The sequence below is a fragment of the Mycteria americana genome, unplaced genomic scaffold, assembly GCF_035582795.1.
Source record: "Mycteria americana isolate JAX WOST 10 ecotype Jacksonville Zoo and Gardens unplaced genomic scaffold, USCA_MyAme_1.0 Scaffold_68, whole genome shotgun sequence".
NCBI classification, from domain to species: Eukaryota; Metazoa; Chordata; class Aves; order Ciconiiformes; family Ciconiidae; genus Mycteria; species Mycteria americana.
In genome coordinates, this window is record NW_027445653.1 from 367,686 (window position 1) to 383,474 (window position 15,789).

A 15,789-nucleotide genomic window follows, 5' to 3' on the forward strand; every position below is an offset into this window, starting at 1 on the left:
AACTCAACCACTTCCCTGGGCAGCCTGTTCCAATGCTTGATAACCCTCTCGGTGAAGAAAAATTTCCTAATATCCAGTCTAAACCTCCCCTGGCACAACTTGAGGCCATTTCCTCTTGTCCTATCACTTGTTACCTGGGAGAAGAGACCGACCCCCACCTCTCTACACCCTCCTTTCAGGTAGCTGAAGAGAGCGATGAGGTCTCCCCTCAGCCTCCTTTTCTCCAGGCTAAACAGTCCCAGCTTCCTCAGCCGCTCCTCATAAGACTTCTGCTCCAGACCCTTCACCAGCTTCGTTGCCCTTCTCTGCACACGCTCCAGCACCTCAATGTCTCTCTTGTAGTGGGGGGCTCAAAACTGAACACAGTATTCGAGGTGCGGCCTCACCAGTGCCGAGTACAGGGGCACAATCACTTCCCTAGTCCTGCTGGCCACATTTCTTTGTGTTTCAAGGAAGAGAGTGTGAGGGTGGACAGATTTCAGTGAATGTATGGAAATGTCGGGGTGAGAGCAAAGTGAGGAAGCGAGATGGGTGTCTCCAGCCTGCAGGGCAAAAGAAACAGCTGTGGGACAGCGTAGGACAACCTGTGGTGGAGATGGCAAAGAGCGCAGGGAAGGCTGGAAGTCATGAAGACAACCCAAGGCTTTTTCCACTTGAGTATGGCAATTGTCTGTTTACAAAGGGTGTATTTTATTAATTTTCAGTTTAGAGAAGAGACAATAGGAGCTTTCTCTGTTTGATATTGATCCAGGGTCTCTCCTGAGGAGGTCGGCACTGGTAGGAGAAGCTGTCCCTTGAGGTCTGACACAGTATGGACAACCTTGCTCCTCACCTCCCCAACCCCACCTTTTCTCTCATCAGCCACCTGGGACTTGTGTCCCTTTTCCTTACATCAGACTTCTCTGCAGTCTACAGCTGGATGGTACAGCTCCTTCGTACCAGCTCCCACCTCTTTCCTTAGAGACCTGGCTGCACAAAGGCAAAGAGGGATTTTCTTATTTTGAACAAACAAATGAAAACTGATTAAGATTCACCATTCAAATCAAACACACTCCTCAAGTGTATGCCAAGTACAAGCTGCCACCCATGAGGTTCACCTCCCACAAGGCATAATCATGCAAGAAATATTTTAGACAGAAAGGAAATTATAAAATAAACACAATTGAAGAGTTGGCTCTTTAGACCAAATTAGACAGACTACTGAAAGATAGGCAGGCTTTTAACTCCCTGAAGCTCAAAGCAGCTACTGGATTGTTGAGGGGTGCCTGAGTGATCAAAGAGTAAGGGGAAGGCAAAGCTAGAGAGCAATTGCCAGTGTTTCTGTGCAGATGGGCTGCTGGAAAGGTGACTTCAGACCTGGTCAATTTAGTTAGGACAGGTGGAATATGTGAAATATTAGGGAGGTTAAATGCATGCCCGAATAGAGAGTACTGACCATGCAACTATAGAGGCAGGTCAGTAGTGCTCCTCTTGTTATTAATGCGCATCCTGAAAACCCCGCATTTTGATCTCATGGGAAAACACCGACATTTTATTAAAAGTATTCAGTTGTTTCAGCTGATGAGGTCACGCTTGTACTTGTAAACACGTGTAAAAATTCCTCAGCTTTTCAGGCAGAGCTCCGCTGTCTGACCATCAGTGTCCAGTGCCAGCTCTGAGGACCCGGTGTCTCTGCAGTAGGTGCCTGGGACGGGCAGCTGTCACAGAGGACCTGCTGGAGACGAGAGCCCCTCGGAAGCTGCAGCTGGAGCCTGGGCAGAGGGTCCCGGGGCACCTCCACTGGCACCACGCGCCCCTGTCCCTGTTACTGCATCCCACCCCAATTTTATGATCTCTTCCCTTTGCAAACAAAGGCAGTACACAAATCCCCCAGAGATCAGTACATGAAAACAAGAGAAAACAAAGCCAGGAGGAGAACAACATCAACGGTGTTTGAAGCTTAAAGTTGCAATAGGACTTTTCCTTCACTCTACATCTTGCATTCTATTTCCTTGTTGCTTCATTTTTGTAACATGTTCTCAGCACTTCCATCATACTGAGGCCTGCACCATTAAGAAAGATAATTTTTGTGTCTTGCACAGAGCCCAGGGCCCCAAAACACTCCCTGCCCTGGACTGTCCATGCCACCGCTAACTCTTGGCACAGAGTGAGTCACGCTCGGAGGTGTTGACCACTCTTGCCTGATGGAGGAAAGCAAGGTACAAAGCTGTGGGGAAACGTTCTCCTCTTTTTGGATGGCCAAAGTTGCACTAGTCTCATCAAATCTATCTTTCTATGTGAGTATATGGAAAGCTCTGTATTTATGTATAGGTCAATGTATAGAAAAATGTGTAGGTGTGTCCAGTTACTCAGCAAAATACATTTCCTACCAGCACTCTCAAAGGAAGCATCTTTGTTCCGAGGAATTACTGTCTCTATACTGTCTTTGTCACTCCGTCCCCTGCCCCACAGGGCACTGGCACCAGGTTTCCCTCAGCTGCCTTCCTTGTGCTGACAACACATTCAGAGAAGCCCTTCTGGGGGCCCTCCCCATGCATGGCCACTTCCAGCCACCGCTGAGCTTTGGCTCTGCTGGCTCCATCCCTGCACCCCCAGGCCAGGGGTCTGTCTGCCTCCTGGGCAGCCTGGTCCCCTCCAGCCTCCCTGCTCTTCCTTCTGCAGTTTGACCTCCTAAGTCAGGGGGGTCCCTCTTCATCCACGCTGACCTCTTGTGGGCCCTGCTCCACTCCCTGCACTTCAGACGGGCTTCTTCCTGGGCTTTGAGGATGTTGTCCCTGAAGATCCAGGGGGGACTCACAGCCCCTTTGTCCTCCAGGACACTCCAAGCAGATCCTCAGCTAACTGAAATCAGCTCTCCTGCAGTCCTGCACTCTCATTCTGCTAGGTGTCCTACTTCTCCACCAGCTCATGGTCATTGCAGCCATGGCTGCCCTCATCCTTCCCATCCCCAGCCAGAGCCACCCTGTCTCTCAGGAAGAGACCAGCCCTCGTCAGCTCATCGAGTGTCTAATGTGTCAAGATGTGGTCTTCCACACCCCCCAGGCATCTCCTGGGTTACTTGTGCCCAGCCCTGGTGCCCTCCCAGCAGACTGGGGGGTGCCTCAACTTGCCACGTAACTGAGGACCTGTGACCATGAGGCTTCCTCCAAGGCAAGGCTCTGTGCACGCCAGCCTCCCCTTTGCCCAGAGCTCAGCTCCACCTCCTCACACACCTGCCTGCCTTCCTGAGGAGCCCTTGCCGTCCATGGCTGCCCTCCCACCACTCGAGCTGTCCCACAAGGGCTCTGCAGTCCCCGTGGGGAGCACGTTGCTGCCTGCCCAGCAGAAACGACAGCGCTGTAGAGGGGAGAGGAGAGGCAGGCAAAGGGAAGGGTTCTGGGAGGTTGGCTGGGAGGCTGCTCCTGTTGCGGGAAACGGATGATGCAAGGAGAGGCAGCGTAGCTGGGAGGTGGATTTTGAAGTCACTTCTTTGGAAAGAACCCAAGTGGCCAGGTGCTGAGGCAGGAGCAGTGATGTCGCCTGGAGTGTTGGAAACCCCACCCAGCAGTGCTGAGAGCTTGGGAGAGGGGGGATGCAGAGGACGGTGAAGGTGACATGGCTGGGAGGTGACTGAGACGCCATCTCTACTGCAGTAACCGGACTGACTTGCGGCAGGCAGGCCGATACTGTGACATCACCAAGTGCATCACAACCCCAAAGCGACAGAGATGACAGCTCAGGCAGTGAAGAGGGGTAGAGGTAGGCAAAGCCAACGTGGTTGGGCTGTTGCTTGTGAGGTCACCTCATGACAGCAATGTGATTGGCCAGGAGCAGGCAGGCATCATGAGGTCATCAAGGACACCAGATGGGACGGCTGCAGACAGATGACTGGGCCCCTGGTGAGGCCCTGCCCTGGGGTGAAGCCACCTGTACATGCCATGGGAAGCTATGGGAGGTGGCATGAGAACCTGCAGAATGTGACAGAGAAGAGCATGAGAAGGGACCAGAAGTATGGGCAGCACCGTGTGTCCTGGCTGGGTCTCGCAGGAGGCTGCAGTCATGACGAGTAGACAAACAGTGCAGAGGAGAACATTGGGGACCTTCTGGGCAGTGAAGTTTTCCAAGGCCATCAGTGCCTGGGGAAGCCATCAGTGATGCCACTGAAGTCCCAGAGGACCTAGGCAATGGTATCCAAACTATCACATTTGGGTACAAATGGAGAAAACCTTAGACCATTGGGGAACAATTGCTGAGGGTTCTGAATTGGGGAGGAGACTGGGGCAGAGAAAGGGAAGGAGCAAGGTGGATCGTGGAAGCGGCAGCCTGTGGAAGAGGGGCAGGAGGGGGCTGCAAGGGGCCAGCTGCCCATGGGGAGGTGACTGGTCAGTGCTGGTCTGGCCAAACCCTCTGCCTGGTGACCGTGGTGTCTCCTGCTTATGATACTGGTTTCAGTTGGGGTAGAGTTAATGATCTCCACAGCAAGTGGAATGGGGCTACGTTTTAGATTTGTGATGAAAACAGTGTTGATAACACACCAGTGTTTTAGTCATTGCTGAGCAGTGCTTGCACAGCGCCAAGGCCTTTTCTGCTTCTCACGCTGCCCCGCCAGCGAGTAGGCTGGGGGTGCACAAGGAGTTGGGAGGGGACACAGCTGGGACAGCTGACCCCAACGGACCAAAGGGATATCCCATACCACAGGATGTCACTCTCAGGAATAAAAGCTGGGGGGGAAGAAGGAGGGAAGGGGGAACTTTCCGATTTATGGGATTTCTCTTCCCAAGTCACCGTTACGTGTCATGAAGCCCTGCTTGCCCAGAAATGGCTGAACACCTGCCTGCCGATGGGAAGCAGTGAATGAATTCCTTATTTTCCTTTGCTTGCACACACAGCTTTTGCTTTACGTGTTAAACTGTCTTTATCCCGACCCACGAGTTGTCTCACTTTTACCCTTCCGATCCTCTCCCCCACTGTGCTGTGGGGCAGCGAGTGAGCAGCTGTGTGGTGCTGAGCTGCCTACCAGGGTTAAACTACACCATTTATGAAACTCTGCTCCTGGCTGTTTGCTGTGTGAGTGGGCTCACTGTTGTGTGTGTGTTTGGGCGTGAATGTATGTACGTGCTGTGCTGGTCAGTTCTAAGTGGGGCTGGCAAGGAGGACGAGGACACCAGGGTCTGGAGAGACCCAGGGCTGGAACTGCCAAGCGGGTAGTATCTCTGAGTGTGGGCAGACCCAAAGCCCAGGCCCACACTGGAGGGACCGCGGGGGTGTGTAAGCCTGCAGGTGAGTTCTGCCGGGAATGTAGGGAGCACTCGTGCAGCCTTCACACCAGGTCAGCCTGAGAGGGGGAACGGGATGGGGCCAGCTGTGCTGCTCGTGGCTGTGCAGGTGCTGCTGGTGGTGTGGTGGCTGTAAAGGTGCTGTTGCCTGTTGGAGCTGGTCTGTGTAGGGTTGGCCGTGTCCATCTTTGTTTCCTTGCAGACACCTGGATTTAGTGCTTTCCCTTGGGTTGACTCCACCTTGGGCAATCTCTCACTTTGTGGGGCTCCAGGCAGTGATCACCCCAGGCACCCGCGGTCCATGCGTATGTCGCGGGCTCTCCAGGCAGCTCCAGATTCCTCTCCTGGAGGATGTCAACAGAAAACTGTCAACAGAAAACAACACATGTCCTAAATCCAACCCTTGTTCTCTAACAGCTACCCACGTGAAAATGAGCTTTTTACTGAGGCCCTTTTGCAATGAAATTCCTGGGCCTGTTGTTGACATCAGCTGTGGAAGAACAGCCAAACCTTGAGGAACTGCATGGGGGAGGTGTCATTTTATTACAGAGATGCTATGAGAGAGTCAGCTCTGACACAGTGTTAGAAAAACATTTATCCATGTTTCAGGTGAGAAGGAGAGAGAGACGGGTTCATTTCTCAGGAGAGGGAGCTGAATATAAATGATTATGTAGAGACATAATAACCATAAATATCAATACAGGTACTGATAACAAAAAAAAGGAAGGATTAAACCATAAAGAAAGTACAGGCCTGCTTTGGGATACACTACATGTTATTTGTGGAGAGTGAGGGGAAGTTTATCAATATTGAAAAACATCGATGAAATCACTTTCCTAATGGACTCCTTGAGCTCCTGGTTCCTCATGCTGTAGATGAGGGGGTTCACTGCTGGAGGCACCACCGAGTACAGAACAGCCACCACCAGATCCAGGGATGGGGAGGAGATGGAGGGGGGCTTCAGGCAGGCAAACATGGCAGTGCTGATAAACAGGGAGACCATGGCCAGGTGAGGGAGGAACGTGGAAAAGGCTTTGTGCCGTCCCTGCTCAGAGGGGATCCTCAGTACGGCCCTGAAGATCTGCACATAGGACAGCACAATGAAAATAAAACATCCCAACACTGAACAGACACTAACCACGAGAAGCCCAACTTCCCTGAGGTAGGAGCGTGAGCAGGAGAGCGTGAGGATCTGGGGTACTTCACAGAAGAACTGGTCCAGGGCATTGCCTTGGCAGAGGGGGATTGTCAGTGTATTGGCCGTGTGCAGCACAGCATAGAGAAACCCACTGCCCCAGGCAGCTGCTGCCATGTGGACACAAGCTCTGCTGCCCAGGAGGGTCCTGTACTGCAGGGGTTTGCAGATGGCAACATAGCGGTCATAGGCCATGACGGTGAGCAGATAAAACTCTGCTGACATCAGGAAGGGAAAGAGAAAGACCTGGGCAGCACATCCAGCGTAGGAGATGGGCCTGGTGTCCCACAAGGAATTAGCCATGGATTTGGGGACAGTGGTGGAGATGGAGCCCAGGTCAAGAACAGAGAGGTTGAGGAGGAAGAAGTACATGGGGGTGTGGAGGCGGTGGTCACTGGCTACGGCGGTGATGATGAGGCCATTGCCCAGGAGGGCAGCCAGGTAGATGCCCAGGAAGAGCCAGAAGTGCAAGAGCTGCAGCTCCCGTGTGTCTGCAAATGCCAGGAGGAGGAACTGGGTGATGGAGCTGCTGTTGGACATCTGCTACCTCAGGGCATGGAGACCTGTCCAAGGAAGAGAGGTCACTGACAGCTTAGGACAAACCTCTTGAAATACAACTCAGCGTTTCTCATAGAAATGCTCAAATTGTCTTATTCTTTGGGAGCACATTCATTCAACTCCTTTTGTAGAGCTCCTTTGTTTGCTCGTTGAGTGTACAGGGAGGAGCAGGGTCTCAGCTGTGGGCACCAGAGGAGACACTCCTGCCCTATAGTGGGGCGGGGTGAGGATTAGGCATTCCTGCTCACAGCTTAGGTCAGATGTTACCCACTCATAATCGTAAGATTACCAGGGGATCGTTCTTGGGGAGCAAAAGGAGCATTTTTACTGCACTGGGAGTGAACAGCTGTACCTGGGGAGAGGCAAAATGATTGCCTGCATCTTAGTGCCCAGTGAGGGGAGGTGGTCTGTGCATCAGCCTTTTTCCTGGCTTCTTTGTGCTTGCACCTCTTCGACCTCCAGCATGTTCACACACACATATTATCCCCCAAAAGAAACAGGGCAGAGTGGAGAAAAGGGAATTCTGATCTGCATGACAGGACCCACAGGGTCAGCATCTGAGCAGCAGCTGAAACCCCACTCCCCAGCAAGTTGAGGGGAAGAGCAAGGGAAGCACAGACAGGAGGGGAAGGAAACAAGCAGCATCAGCAGGATTCTCTGCAAAGGGATTCAAAGTCATGGGGAGATTGCACAGGTGATGCTGGAGCTCTCTGTGAGCTGAAGCAGAGGGAAGCTGGAGTTGATGATGCTTCTGTGAGACTTCTACATCTGTCAGCATAACAGCTGAAGAGTCTCAGATCCCCACCCAAAACGGAAAGATGAATTTGCATTTTTCATTCATCACCCAGCCAACCAGGAGTAGAAAACTCAAAGCTCTGGCTCTTTCCCTTTCAAGTAACCCTCACCTTGACCTTCCTCTTTAAAATTCCTTTTGGAAATGCTCTGGGGGTGATCTGGAGCTGTGAGCAGCCCTGACCCACGAAGCACACTCTTGATAGCAGAAGGACCCTGCCTTGCCCTACTCTTCCCTTCCTTTCTGTGCCCTGCCCTGCCGGGGGACCCTCCTTCCACGCACAGCTTCTCCCCACAGCACCCTGGGGAGCTCCCCGGGCAGGCTGGGTGCTGACCCTGGCAGGCAGCAGAGTCCTTGCCCCATCACTCAGCCCCCTGCGACACCAGGACCCTGCTCTGAAGAACAGCCCTGGGCACCCCTGCCTGCACACCCCTGCAGCCAGCCCCAGGAGAAGGCAGCCGCCATCTCCTGTCCCCTGACAGTGTGGCAGGGGAGCCCTGTTTTGGAGCATGTCCCTCTCCACAGTAAAGAAACCCTGAGAGCCATCCTGCCAATCCCTACCTGCAGCATGATGTGCCATGGCTAGGAGAGCCCTCCAAGACACTCCTGTGCATTGCCCTGCTGCCAGACACTTACCACGTAGAGGCCTGTGAAGATTTCTCCTCCAGCGAGCTCTCAGCATCATCCCACCCCACACAGCCTGTAACATCTCTCTTATTTCTCTCACCTCCCCTCTGCACCTGCAGGCAGTGCCCTCAGGCCTGCTGCCCTTTGCAGAGGAGCTGCTCCTGGGCAGAGCTGTCTCTCTGCAGCGCTGCCCGCTTGCCAGGAGCTCCTCCATGCCAGGAGCCCAGCCCAGCTCAGCAGCAGAGGACCAGCCCAAGGCAGCACTTTCTCTGCCCCCTCTGGGCTCCCTCCAGGTGTCCCTGGGGCTGCAGGGGAACCTGCTGGGAAATAGGCTGAAGGCAGAACTCATGTTCCCTCCCTCAGATGGGGAGGCACACTTCTTTCCAGCAGAGTGATTTTCCTCTCAGAGACAAAGTTTCTTCGAAATATCACCTTTTTTGGTCTCATTGTTAGACAGCACTCTGAGACAGTGGCAGGCAGGGATCTCCCTTACCCCTGCTGAGGGAAAGGATTCAGCTGAGTCCATGGAGCATCTCATCCTGCGTTTCCATTCCTAGTATTTGAAGGAGACTCAGCTCCCTCCCATGCCTGCCACAAACCCACAGGAGGTGGGATTCCTCTGGCCTCTGTCCAGGAGTGCACAACATAGGCACCTGCATGGGAGCTCCTTCTCTCAGCTCCCTTGCTAATTAATGCAGATGGAGGGCAGCAGTGCGGTGTTCAGATGCAAATACCTGGTGACATTGGCGTTGCCAGTGGTGGTCCAAGATACCTGCAGGCAACTGCAAGCTCTAATGGAGAAGTTCATAGAGACAGGGCAACATCTCAGGGATCATACATGAGCCTGGTAGGAAATTCCTTTGGCCAAGTGAAATGACAGCTGCCCCCCAAATAAAGGCCAAAAGAACCTTTTCCCACTCAGTATGTTCATGGCAGTTTATAGAAGTGTTCATATGAACGACTGCAGTCATGTCCCATAGGGAGAGCAGGACACAGCACTGAGCCATGTTGAACCTCATACAATTGACCTCAGCCCATCGACCCAGCCTGTCCAGATCCCTCTGCAGAGCCTTCCTGCCCTCAGGCAGATCAACGCTCCCGCACAACTTGGTGTTGTCTGCAAACTTACTGAGGGTGCATTCAATGCCCTCATCCAGATCGTTGATAAAGTTATTAAAGAGAACTGGCCCCAGTACTGAGCCCTGGGGAACACCACTTGTGACCGGCCGACAACTGGATTTAACTCCAGTCACCACCACTCTTTGGGCCCGGCCATCCCGCCAGGTTGTTTACCGACAGAAGCTTATGCTTGTCCAAGCCACGAGCAGCCAGTTTCTGCAGGAGAATGCTGTGGGAAACATTGTCAAAGGCTTTACTAAAGGCTAGGTAGACAACATGCACAGCCTTTCCCTCATCCAGTAAGTGCGTCCCCTTGTCATAGAAGGAGATCAAGTAGATTGTGTAGCAGTTTATTTGTACTTTACAATTAAAAGTAAATTCTATCCCATCCCAGGTAGAAGCAAGTTTTCTGTTCTCCTCCTCCTGCAGCGGCACCATAAAGAACATATCTTTTACATCTCCTACCACCATCTGGGGGTGAGTGGCAGCTTGGAAGGTGGCAGTTAATGTAGCCATGTGCGGGACAGCGGCTGTAGGAGGAGCGGTGTTTGCATTTGACTTTCTGTAGTCTGTAGTTAGGCACCATCTCCCATCTGTTTTATAACTGGTCACACTGGGGAATTATATGGGGAGTGCGTTTGGGAGATAAGGTGTCTTTTTTCTAGGTCAGCTGTGACCTCCACAATACCCATCCCAGCAGCGGCAGAGAGAGGAGAGTGAGGGACATGGGTTATTGTTGAGTCAGGCAGCGTGGGGGCAGCTCACAGCAGTGAACTCTGCCAGTTCACTGACACCCATGGGGAGCTGCTCATTTTCACTCCGCTAACCAAGGACACTCCCGGCAGCCACAAGACCAAACACCACTGTCCAGTCCTTTCCAAACTCGTCCTTGTCATACCTCAAAGCCCAAACCATTTTCCTTCCCTGAAACTACTGCTAACTGGTGCCTTGATATCTTTTTCTCCCCTGGCAATCACCAGTTTACTTTAGCTATGGGGAACGTTTCACTTTGGCCTGTAAATCCTGTCATTTAACCCTTTCTTGGCCGGGGTTAATGGAAGTTCTTTGGGAATCCAAAATTGAATTTATTAAACTTTTATCTCCCGTGTATATTGAGAATGTTACTAGTAATCTTTGACAGCCCATTGGGACATAGATAAGAGAGCCGTCTGTGTTATCCCATTGATGAGCTTCCATCAGGGGGTTTATGAGATCGGGGCAAGTGTCTGGGGTTCTGGGGAGTTCGTCTTAGTTGCCGGATAATTACGTACGTACTCTGCTGTCTGCATCAGCTTGGGATTGTTCTGCTGGTGTTGATTAATCCCTCCCCATTTCTCGACGATGATCTACAGTGCTGTGCATTAAGTCTGCCCAGGTCGGGATGGGTCAAAGCTGGGCTTGGCTGCCCTGACCCTCCTGAGCGTGATATTGTATGTTTTGTCTTATTTCATCCCTCTTTGCAATGAGGTACGATTGTCAGGCAGCAGGGGCTCCCCTTAGCAGGGGTCTCATGGCTGGGGGGTCTACACGGGCAGAGAGAGGGTAATTACCATGTGCACCCCTGTCGTTCACAGCCTGCAGGCAGGCTGCTTTTGTAACGGCAGTAGAAAGCTCGCTTCATGATCGTATTGGCATAGCAGTGGCTCCCCTCTATCCCAAGGCTCTGTGCCCCTGCCCAATAAGCTACTCAGCGTGTAATGGAGTGTGGCTCAGAGTTAGGGGCTGCTCCCTCGTTCAAGAACACTCCTGGTCCCCCAAAGCCATCCGCTTTGCCTTGCTCTAACATCATATGCTCTCCTCTGGTTAAGGAGGCACACCACAGATATTCAGTATCGCTCTCGCCAGGCTTCTGCCCATATTTTTCATGCAGATTGGCCAATTGAAGGGGGTCCCACGGAATGGTCCTTGTGCTATTTCTCTGGTTGCCCCCTTGAGGTCCAGCAGATACCTCAGTTTTAATAATAGGGGCTACCTTAAATTCTGATTCATCTCATTCACTCTCATCCCTAAGTTCTTGGTTGGGGTTCTCCCAAATATCTCCATCCCAATCTTCTCGGGGGACAAAATTAGCTTACGAATTTTTAGAGGATCTGCTGTGTTGGGGGGCCTGAAATATCATGAATTCGGGTTTATCCTCTACCTTCCTGCGTTTTTCTTTTTCCTCCCCCAGTTGTTTCTACAATTGACCTATCTGCAGAGATAACAGCATTTCTGGTCGCTTTCTTTGTTCACCCTCACCTTGTAACACTCTCATTTCCTGATCTTTACATTCCTTACACTGATACGCAGCTCCCAAACACGTTATCAACTTTTCGCATATTATTCCCTTCTCTTTACCATCTTTTCTTTTCCCTGCTGCGCAAGGTTTAATTGTGTCTCCATCCTATTCCAGTTATCCCGCTTTTCATGCACCCAATCATCCACAAATTTCGGTGAAGGGTTACCTTCGTGCTTCCGTAAGTATTTGAGGACTGAGTCCGCCACCCTGCAGACTACACCAATTTTTGTCGCAGGTGAATTATTAAGAGAAGTCATTGTTGTGGGGTTTACTAAAAGATTTTATTAATGATTAAACGATGATCAAATAACAATGAATTGATGATTGAATGAAAATTAAAGTATAATCAAATGGTGATTTAGCAATAATTGAATGGTAATTAAAGAGTGATTTTACAATGATTTGACAATGATTTGACAATGATTGAAATGATAATGTAGATGATAATTTACATGATGATTAGATGATGATTTAGAGAATGAGTTAGACATTACTCAAACACTCTGATACTTACTATGATTCTAATAGTTAATCAATAGCTGGATACATAAATAAATTTTGGTAGTATACAAAATATTTTTAGGCCTAATGTAAAATATCACCTGCCTCGTTATAGATATCAGGTACCAGGTAAGGGGTCTCTCAGCCTTGAGGAGTACCCTTGAGAAGTGTCCCTGCTCAAAGGGCAGATCATCGCCATGCAACCTCTTGCCGTACAGGAGAGCTCAATGGGCTCGGGGAGGCTACAAATATTTATAGCACACAGGGATGGACTCGTAGTCAAACCCTCCTTTGCTGTCTGTGCAGGAGGGCAGCTGTAGCAGTTTTAGTTCTGTCTGCTCCCAGCTTGGGCTGGTACTCTTGGCTCCTGATAAGACGTGGCCGAGACTCCTTAGTGGCTGAGAAGATATGGCCTAGCACAGCTCTCACAGTTTGCACAGCAGGACTGATTTCAGTCAGGGCCACTTGTCGGTGATGCTTGAACCAAAGTACTGTTCACTAATTCAGAGTGGGTGCATCCGTCACGGTGTCCTGAACCACTCTCCACTCTCATGTCCCTTTGCCTGCTGGCTCCTCACAGCCTCTCCTGGCATTGCAGAGTCCTCAGTAGCCCATGGGCTCCTCAGGTTCACCTTCTCCTCTGGAAGAACCTACCTTATGACATTACACATTTTATGAGGAGCCACTCACTGCCCACCCAGACTCATACGCTGTCCCTGGGGTTTCCCTGACGCCTCCTGGCAGTTCCTGATTTCTCTCCAGGCCAGCATCTGCCATCATCCCCACCAGAGGTGTGACAGTGCCAGGCAGATAAGTCAAAGACCAGTTGCTGTCTTCTCGGCCATGTGCAACCAAGAAGGGAGCTCTCCATCCAACCCTCAGTCCCTAATATATCACACTGGGACTCTTAGCTTGTCCCCCTGAATCTGTCGGAAACCCCAGAAGAGCAAGAGGCCTTTTTTGGGAGCAGCTCCTTGGGTGTATTCCTGACACCAGCTTTGGAAGAGGCACCCGGTCGTCTGGCCCTGTCCTGAGGAGCCCCTTTGGTGACGGTGGTGCTGGCAGGGAAGCCAGCTCTGACACAGTGGTTCACATGGCCTGCTCCTCCTGCAGCCACAGGCATGCCACTGTGGAGGCAACAGGACTGTCACAAGTTACATGAGACCTTAGGGCTTACACAAATGCAAGGACACAGCAGCACAGGGGGGAAGAGAGGACTCACCAGCATGGAAAAGACCCAGTCCTGCTGTTGTCCATGCCCACACAAGATACAAGTGATGGGAGCTGAGGCAAATAATTTTCTACCGTTTTCTTTATTGTACTTTTATTGAGCTTTGGGACAAAAAAAAAAAAAACAGTAGGAGGGCAGATATAGTATTATTTAAAGGGAAATTATATCTTTACAGGTATAAACAAAAGAAGAACTAACGAAAGAAAGAAAAAAAGAAAACAAAAGAAAACACAAAGTTTTGGCATTTCCTGAGATACCCGGGGAGTGCTATGAAGATGATGGGCATCTTATTGATGCTAAAGTAGGATGTATTGAAACAGATTCCATAGAGCATCCTTGAGGTCCTTGTTCCTCATGCTGTAGATGAGGGGGTTCACTGCTGGAGGCACCACCGAATACAGAACAGCCACCACCAGATCCAGGGATGGAGAGGAGACAGAAGGGGGCTTCAGGTAGGCAAATGTGCCAGTGCTGATAAACAGGGAGACCACGGCCAGGTGAGGGAGGCACGTGGAAAAGGCTTTGTGCCGTCCCTGCTCAGAGGGGATCCTCAGCACAGCCCTGAAGATCTGCACATAGGACAGCACAATGAAAAACAAACATGCCAAATAAAGAAAACCACTAACGACAAGAAGCCCAACTTCCCTGAGGTAGGAACGTGAGCAGGAGAGCTTGAGGATCTGGGGGATTTCACAGAAGAACTGTTCCAGGGCATTGCCATGGCAGAGGGGTATGGAAAATGTATTGGCCGTGTGCAGCACAGCAGTGAGAAACCCACTGCCCCAGGCAGCTGCTGCCATATTGAGACAAGCTCTGCTGCCCAGCAGGGTCCCATAGTGCAGGGGTTTGCAGATGGCAACGTAGCGGTCATAGGCCATGATGGTGAGCAAATAAAACCCGGCTGTGATGAAGAAGAGGAAGAAAAAGAGTTGTACAGCACATCCTGCATAGGAGATGTCCCTGGTGTCCCACAGGGAATTGGCCATGGATTTGGGGACAGTGGTGGAGATGGAGCCCAGGTCGAGGAGGGAGAGGTTGAGGAGGAAGAAGTACATGGGGGTGTGGAGGCGGTGGTCGCAGGCTACGGCGGTGATAATGAGGCCATTGCCCAGGAGGGCAGCCAGGTAGATGCCCAGGAAGAGCCGGAAGTGCAAGAGCTGCAGCTCCTTCCGTGTGTCCATGAACGCCAGGAGGAGGAACTGGGTAGTGGAGCTGGTGTTGGACATCTGCTTAGTTTGTGCAAAGGGCCTGGTCAAGGAGGAAAAGGCAGTGACAAGTGAGCAGAGACTTCTCTGAGTGAAACCTATTCCATGTCTCAGAGAAACAGCCCTCGTGGCCTCTCTCTTTCCAGGAAGGCCTTCGTGCAGCTCCCTGGCTTGAGCTCTGGTCTGTGCTGGGTTGGGGTGTAGTGGGGAGCAGGGGACTCTTCTGTGGAGGAATCAGTCCTGCTGTGCAGCCACAGCTAAACAGGAACCAGGAGTGATCTCAGGGTCAATTTACTCATGGTTTCAAAGAGCTTTTCAGCATTGTCCTTCCCAATTCACCCAACTGCAGAAGCAAGGTGCAGGTGGTTTGCTTTGTTTATTTTGCTCCTGTTGCCCCTCTCACATCTGGGGAGTGTTTTCTGAAGGCAGAAATCCTTGGCATTTCTGCTACACCACAAGTGCTATACTGAGGGTCCTGAGAGGCAGAAGGACAGACCCTTAGTGCAGATGGAGGAGAGCTGGTCTGTCCATCACTCTTGCTCCCAGCTGTCCTTGGCTCTCACCTCTTTGGTCTGGATGGTGATCACACTCAGATGTTCCCCTGAAAGGAAATTGGATTCTGCTGGGAACAGCTGAATCCAGCCTGAAAGGGCAGATGATCTCCACCCTCCCCTCCCCAGGGAAGAGCTGTGCTCTTCTGGATGCCCTAAAAATGGGGTGTCCTTAACGGACAGTCAGCCTTATCCCCATGCCATGGACTGCTTTGCCCAGTGCCCCACAGAGCCGCCTTGCACCCACGGAAACATGAGCATGGCAGGACCTGCAGGATCAGCTGCTGAGCTGCAGCTGAAACCCCCTTTCCCAGAGAGCCTGAAAACAAGAGCAGCAGCACCAGGGAGGGGTGGGGAAACCAAGAGAAATGCCTCAGTGCTTGTGCCAAGGGAAGCAGGGCCAGGACGGACAGACAGGCACTTGGGAGAGTCTCCTCTGCTGCAGAGGAGGCAACTCCTGCCCTGGAAGCCCTGAC

General features: G+C 51.6%; 2 protein-coding genes across 2 annotated transcripts; both read right to left on the reverse strand.

The window, feature by feature from the left end:
* Positions 1 to 6,030: 6,030 nt before the first annotated feature.
* Positions 6,031 to 14,848, reverse strand: LOC142404091 (olfactory receptor 14I1-like). The gene is made up of 2 exons (XM_075490486.1): positions 14,806 to 14,848; positions 6,031 to 7,013 (listed from the first exon to the last, which is right to left on the reverse strand). Exon 2 carries the CDS (start codon positions 6,988 to 6,990, stop codon positions 6,031 to 6,033), a length of 960 nt encoding a protein of 319 aa, XP_075346601.1. The 5' UTR covers positions 6,991 to 7,013; positions 14,806 to 14,848.
* On the reverse strand, positions 13,854 to 14,612 carry LOC142404080 (olfactory receptor 14J1-like). Its single transcript, XM_075490475.1, has one exon. It carries the CDS (start codon positions 14,610 to 14,612, stop codon positions 13,854 to 13,856), a length of 759 nt encoding a protein of 252 aa, XP_075346590.1.
* Positions 14,849 to 15,789: the final 941 nt, after the last annotated feature.

Coding starts and splice junctions, on each gene's coding strand:
- LOC142404091 (XM_075490486.1), bottom strand. CDS start 6,990: ATGTCCAACAGCAGCTCCATCACCCAGTTCCTCCTCCTGGCATTTGCA.
- LOC142404080 (XM_075490475.1), bottom strand. CDS start 14,612: ATGTACTTCTTCCTCCTCAACCTCTCCCTCCTCGACCTGGGCTCCATC.